General features: G+C 25.5%; 1 protein-coding gene across 1 annotated transcript; it reads left to right on the top strand.

The window, feature by feature from the left end:
• The first annotated feature begins 6,268 nt into the window (after positions 1-6,268).
• Positions 6,269-6,916, top strand: LOC131613699 (uncharacterized). Its single transcript, XM_058885347.1, has one exon. It carries the CDS (start codon positions 6,269-6,271, stop codon positions 6,914-6,916), a length of 648 nt encoding a protein of 215 aa, XP_058741330.1.
• Positions 6,917-7,813: the final 897 nt, after the last annotated feature.

The following is a 7,813-nucleotide window of genomic DNA, read 5'->3' as shown; positions in this document are numbered from 1 at the left end:
GATGTAACAGCTAACTGTTACATGCTGCTCGACTATAATTGATGATTGAATGCATCATTCATATTCTACATTAAAGACGCAGTAAACGTTTGTAACGATGGAAGTCCAAAAGACACCTCTTTAATGAAGTTCTAAGGACTAAATCGATGCTATAAAAGGGGCTACCTCTCGAGGGATAAGCAAGAAAATTCTCTTGGAGAAAAGTGTATAGTACGCTACCTCCAAATCCCCTAAATCATTCATAAACATCATCGTGTTCCAAGGCTTCCCTTACCTCTAAGGGAAAGCTCAACCTTAACTAAGTTTTTACACAAGAACAACCTTGTTAAAACCTTACTCGATAAAACCTGTTGGGAAAAAATCTAGTGAAGGAAAAAGAGTACAATATCCTTTTAAAATAAATTCATTTTCCCCCTCAGCTGAGCGATCATTTCTTCAACGAAGAAGACCAATTTTTTATACTAGTTAATTAAAAGTTCTACTTGGGAGTGAATTTGTGAAAAGGTCTGCAAGATTATCACATGAACGGATTTGTTGGATGCTTATCTCACCATTCTTATGAAGATAATGAGTGAAAAAGAACTTTGGAGAGATGTGTTTTGTTCAGTCTCCTTTAATGTAATGATCTTTCAATTGAGCGATGTATGTTGTATTATCTTCATATATGATCGTTGTTTTGTCTTTCCTAGGTCCTTCATCTCAAATTCTTTCTTTAAACAATTCATAGCTTTTGGAAGCTCATCAAGAGTTCCAATAATATTTATGTCATCAACATAGACATCTATTATTTCAAATTCTTTTCGGGAACTTTTTTATAAAAATACAAGGACAAATGGAGTTATTTGTATATCCCTTTCTAATAAAATATTCACTAGGACGGTTATACCATATGCGTCCATATTGTTTCAGTCCATAGAGAGATTTGTTCAATTTTATGGAGTAGCTTTCTCAGGATTCGAAATTATGTGTCTCTAATATTTTAAACCCTTTAGGGAGTTTCATGTAAATGTCACTATCAAGTGAGTCATATAAATATAATGTTACAACATCCATCATGTTCATATTAAGCCCTTCATGTACTACAAGGCTAATAAAATATCGAAAAATTAGTTGAATCCACTACAAGTGGATATGTTTCATCAAAACCAATCTTAGGTCTTTGTGAAAATCATTGAGAAACTAATCAAACTTTATACCTTTCTTATTTTGCTTTTTAACAAAAACTCATTTATATCCCATTGATTTCACACCTTGAGGTGTTCGAACTACAGGTCCAAAATTGAGTCACTTGTAAAGTGAGTTTAAATCTTATTCAATTGAATATATTCGTTTTAGTAAATTTTCACTTTGTCTACAATCTTTAATAGACTTTGACTCATGATCCTCGTTATCACTGATCACTTTTAGAGTTATATTGTATACAAAGACATTGTCAATATTGACTTTATTTTAGTTATCTTAATTTCGGTTCCATCGCATTTCATTCATGACATAATTTGTCGAGATCTCTTTATTTCATATTTCAAGTACTTGATTAGTTCTTCCAGAACTGAACAATAAATTATGTCAAAGTGCTCTTTGAATTTTCATATCCTCACTTGGGTCATCTTTAACTTTAGCTCCTTTTCTAGGTAGAGGACTTTTAAAATTGGAACCGATTTTCCTACCACGCTTTAGACACAGTTATAACTTATTTTCAATATTAGATTGTCCAATATAAGATTCAACTTTGTGTGGAGAATTAGCAGCTGATAATTTTCTTTCATAAACTTTACAAATAAATAGTATTTTGAACTTCGAGGATAAAAATAATATTTTATTTCAAATTATTCATTTGAACTTGTGGTTCACACTTTTAGCTGCTTATTCTCTCCCCCTAATATTGAGAAAATTAATTTATCAATTAATATTCAGCCTACCAGGCTTCAAACAAGTATCAAATTATTGGATCAAGATATATCTTCAAATACAGAATTCATATAAAATACATTTTCTCGACATTCTTTCAAAACTCATCTTAGCGTACTCTATTGAAGCAATTGAAAAATCACAATACATCTAAAAGTTTACTTAGATGAGACGTATATGGTTATTAATCTAAAATAATTGGTAATTTAAGGGGAGAATTATCATACGCTAACTTGTTGTCTTAATGTGAATAAATATCTTAATACCATATTTTGAGTGTTTCAAATATATAATTTAGAATTGATGATCTTATAAGTATCAATCATATAATTAACTTTAGACGTGTAAAGAATGGATCTTCAGGTCCATTTTCTTTTTATGAACATATATTATATGATATTTAATATCAATTTTAATACTATATGTGATACTTATGCATGAATTTCTAAAAAATCCAGAAAACAAGATCTTAGTCTAATTAATTGAGAAAATAATTTCACAAACTTCTGATTGTGAGTAGAGACATATGCATGATCTTTTAGTCGATGCAACGATTAATGTAATAAAAACTCAATTTCTCAAAATTTTCTTTTTAAACACACAAAAATTATTGGATTGAAGAAACTTCTGGGTCTTCAAAACTAATTCTCGCATCATAATATATTTGAGATGACCCAACCACTTTTGCCAACAACACACTTAAGTGTGATTTGTAAACTTCTGATTTACAATAATACATATATGTATTTTAATTATTCTAAATTGTTTGAATCAACCATATTATTCTCTATTAAATAAATCTTCATAAACCATACATACATATTTTTATTTGATTTAATTGTTATAAATTAAATATAAATTTATTTCATAATAATATTATTCAAGACAAACATTTAGCCAAAAGTACTAAATGAAAATTTATTTTATTTTATAAAAAAAATTAAATAAATTTCAAATAAATATAGAAACCACATTATTACTATTTACTTAATTACTATAAACTATTATTATATAATATAAAAAATACAAAATATAATATCTTTAAAATTTTTACACTAAAAACATTAATTAAGCAATATAAAAACTTTCTTAAAATATCAAACACACCTTAAAATATTTGAAAAAAAGTAAATAGTATACGTCACATAAAAAAAGAATGATACATAATCTTCACCGTTTATTTTAAAATCTAATGATTCAGATTTATTCTCATGTTCAAGACTTACTTCAAATCTTAACCATTGATTTTCATTAATCTAACGGCTTTAATTAAAGAAAAATATTTCAAAAAATAATTAGATTAAATAATCAATTAAAACTGTTAGATTAATGAAAATCAATGGTTAAGATTTGGAGCAAGTCTTTTACACTTACTCTTGAAGTAAATATATCCCTCCTAGGCCGACCCTCTGCATATGCAAGAAGTGCTACAACACATGGCCCCAAATTTTGGGATGACCCAAAATTTTAAAAGGTCTAATTTTTTTCATAAATAAATATTAATCGAAATAAATAAAATATTATAATAAAAATTCAATAAATCAAAAGGTGTTATAATTTTAATTAAATATATTATTAATTAATACATAAATGTAATTTTTATGTGTTTTTTAAATATAAATAAATATTAATCGAAATAAATAAAATATTATAATAAAAATTCAATAAATCAAAAAGTGTTATAATTTTAATTAAATATATTATTGATTAATACATAAATGTAATTTTTATGTGTTTTTTAAATTATTATAATTATATTTATATTTTAAATTTGGGTCCATATATATATATATATATATATATATATATATATATATATATATATATATATATATATATATATGAGGAGGGATCAAATTACACCCGAAGAGTTACACCACGAGTTACACTCGTTCAAAAACTACATCTCGAATTAATATTTTTTAAATTCAACCGTTGGATTGAAACATAATATCATATAGATCATACCTATAAAATTTGAGCTTAATCTATAATGATTTACTATATCATCAAGATATCCAAAGATTAACGTCAAAATGAGCTTTCATATAACGTTAATTTTGATGTAATTCAATGACATAGTAAATCATTATAGATTAAGCTCAAACTTTATAGGTATGATCTATATGATATTATGTTTCAATCCAACGGTTGAATTTAAAAAATATTAATTCGAGATGTAGTTATTGAACGAGTGTAACTCGTGGTGTAACTCTTCGGGTGTAATTTGATCCCTCCTCATATATAGGAGGGATCAAATTACACCAACAAGTTACACTTATTGTTACACTCTTTTATAACCATTGATGATACTTTAATCTAACGACTATTAAAGGACTTCTTTTGGACTCATAAATCACATAATTCTTTCTAAAGATAGTTTTCTCTATTTTTGGTAATAAATATAAAATGATTTTCTAAATATTTAATAAATCAAAAAATTAGAATTCTTAAATACTTCTAAAAAAATTATTGATTATTAATAAAAAATGGTTTATTTTTATTTTTAAAATAATCTCACTTTTTGTATTTTCTTTATATTAAATTTCATTATATTCAACTAAAGCAAATAATGAATTACGATTCTAAATATTTCTTAAAAAAATCATAATTCATGATAAAAATAGCTTTTTTTTATTTTAAATGAGTTTATTTTTATTTAATTTCTTTATTGTTTTTAATACAATTTTGTACATTTTATGATGTACATTTTCTATAGTAAGTGATAATTTTTTCGATTACAACATAATTATTATGTACATTTTATTCACTATTTTATTTTTTCTTTAACATTTTTCAATACAATTTTGTAATTTATTTTAAAACTTATAAATTTCATTGTATATTTTAAGTGGGTAAATATTGTTTTACAACATAATCATTATATACACATTACTCACTATTTTATTTTTTCAATTTATGCTTTTTAATACATTTTTAAATTTTATTTAAAAATTTATAAGTTTTATTGTGTATTTTAAGTGTATAAATATTGTTTTATTTAAAATAAATTAAATAATATTGTTTTAAGTGGATAAAATTAAAAGAAAAAGTTAATATTAATATTTATTAATATTTTCTAAGTAAAACAAAATTTTATTTACATAAAGCACACTATAAAATTTATAAAATTTTAAATAGATTACATAATCGTATTAAAAACATTAAAAAAATTAAAAAAGAAAGAAATTCGGTTAAAATAAAAATAAAACTATTTTTAATAAAAATTATGATTTTTTAAGAAATATTTAGAATCATAATTCATTATTTGCTTTAGTTGAATATAATAAAGTTAATATAAAGAAAATAAAAAAAGTGAGATTATTTTAAAAATAAGAAGAAAATATTATTTTTTATTAATAATCAATAACTTTTGTAGAAGTATTTAAGAATTCTAATTTTTTTTATATATTAAATATTTAGAAAATTATTTTTTATTTATTACCAAAAATAGAGAAAACTATCTTTAGAAAGAATCATGTGAATTATGTGTCTAAAAGAAGTCCTTTAATAACCGTCAGATTAAAGTACCATCAATGATTATAAAAGAGTGTAACAATTAGTGTAACTTGTTGGTGTAATTTGATCCCTCCTCATATATATATATATATATATATATATATATATATATATATATATATATATATATATATATATATATATATATATATATATATATATATATATATATATATATATATATATATATATATATATATATATATATATTGTTTTTAGATTTTTTTAACATAATTCTAATTAAAAACATAATACTATTTTTAATGTAAAAATTATAGAAAAACAGATAAAAGTCAGTGATATTACAATAGAGAATTTTTATTGTTATGGTATTAAATAAATATGATTGACCATGTTACATGTGAATCATGTCAATCACTTCAAAGATGATTGCTTATTTTTTATTTCACTTTTTAATTTTCATCAAAATTAAAATCAAATTATATAATATTATCGCAATTGAATGATATGGGTGAGAATTATATTCATGAATTCAATAAATACCATAATGAACCATTACAAATAATTATATGTACATACCAAACATGTTCAAAATTTTAATCAGTGGTCTTTTAATCCCATTTATATCTCAAACTTTGTTAGGTTAAAACAAAATTAGATTTGTTATTTCCTATTTCATTGTAAATCCCATTTATATTTCAAACTTTGTTAGGTTAAAACAAAAACAAATTTGTTATTTCCTATTTCATTGTAAATCCCATTTATATATCTCAAACTTTGATAGGTTAAAACAAAAATAAATTTGTTATTTCCTATATCCTATATATATGAAGGCACATTGTGACCTCACAAACGTTATAAGCATCTCCCATCTCTCATCATGAGTAAGTTTCACACTAATATCTTGTCCTTGGAGTTGAACGGAGAAGAAATCAAAACCACCATAACAAATGAATGGAAAGTGATCGACGATCACATATGGTCTTTCTTACACCCAACAGACAGTTACAGAACCAAGGTTATCGGATTCGATATCGAGTGGCGTCCAACTCTCTCTTTGGATTATGATGCAACCAGTTCCCGGACCTGGACCAGACCAGCGACTCTTCAACTGTGTGACGGACATTCGTGTCTTATTGTCGAGCTACCTCCTAAGTTTGACGTTCCCTTTGCATTGCGGAATTTCCTTCGTCAGCCAAATTACACCTTTGTAGGGTATGGAATTAAAGATAATTTTGTTAGCTTGGAGAGGCATTGTGGGATTGGTTGCAAAAATGCTGTAGAGCTTGGAACTCTGGCTGCTACTCTCATGAATGCGCCTCAATTAAGTTTTTGCGGAGTTGATGAATTGGCGTTTGTTGTTGATAAACTTGATGTTCGGAAGTATAGGCCTTTAGAGTTGGATTTGAATTGGGGTAGTTATCCTCTTAACAATGAACTTGCTAAACTTGCTACTATCAATGTTTATTCTTATCATAAGATTGGGAGTAAGTTGCTTGAAAGGTATGGTTACATCAGATTGCTTTAGTTTGCCTTGGCTGTTTTGTTGACTATTGAAAGATTTATGGTTGCATCCATGGTTATTATAGTTTTTAAGATTATTGTAATTTGTTTCTTTTTTGGTCTTTCTATTTATTGCTTTGCATAACATTTTTTATGGATGGTTTTGTTGATAATTCATGGGTTTAATTTACTATTATTGTTATTAAAAATTATTTATTTTAAATGTTTACTACTTGTAGATATTAGGTTAATTACATTTTTGATTTTTTTTTTAACTGAAAAAACTTAATTCATTTCATTACTAATACGATCTTGAATACATGTTGGTATATTAATAAAATTGTGAAATCTAGTAAAAGATGGATCTATCCGTGGTCAAGTATGGACAACTTCGTTAACTTGTTTCATAAGGAACTTAACATGAGAGTTCCTAAAGAAAAGTGATAATAATCGATTACATTCTTAAGTAATAACACTGAAATCTGAGACGTTTGGTTGTTGATTAATCACACTATCCACTAAGCTTTTAGCATCCAACTAAAAATTCATATTATCAAAACCAAGATCTTGCACCCATTTAATAATTGACAGGAGGCCTAAGGGTCCGTTTGGTTCAACGGAGGGGAGGGGAGGGAAGAGGAGGGGATTTAATCGAGGGGAGGGGAAGGGAGGGGAGAGAATCTAACTAAATATATGTTTGGTTCAAAGATGGTTCAAAGAAGGGGAGGGAATGGGAGGGGACGGATTTTTAACAACAAGTATGTTTGGTTCACAAGGAGAGGGGAGAGATTTTAAAATTAATTTACTTTTTTATCCATGTAAATATTATTATTTGTACATAGTTAAAATAATCTAAATAACAATAGCATTGAGTAAATTTCACCAAATAAAAACTTGTTATTCATAAACTATAATATAACCG

The sequence above is a fragment of the Vicia villosa genome, linkage group LG6, assembly GCF_029867415.1.
Source record: "Vicia villosa cultivar HV-30 ecotype Madison, WI linkage group LG6, Vvil1.0, whole genome shotgun sequence".
Lineage (NCBI taxonomy): Eukaryota > Viridiplantae > Streptophyta > Magnoliopsida > Fabales > Fabaceae > Vicia > Vicia villosa.
The sequence above is the reverse complement of the archived record's forward strand: the minus strand, read 5'-3'. Positions and strand labels throughout refer to the sequence as shown.

Excerpts from the sequence above, each read along its gene's own strand:
- LOC131613699 (XM_058885347.1), top strand. The coding sequence starts at position 6,269 with ATGAGTAAGTTTCACACTAATATCTTGTCCTTGGAGTTGAACGGAGAA.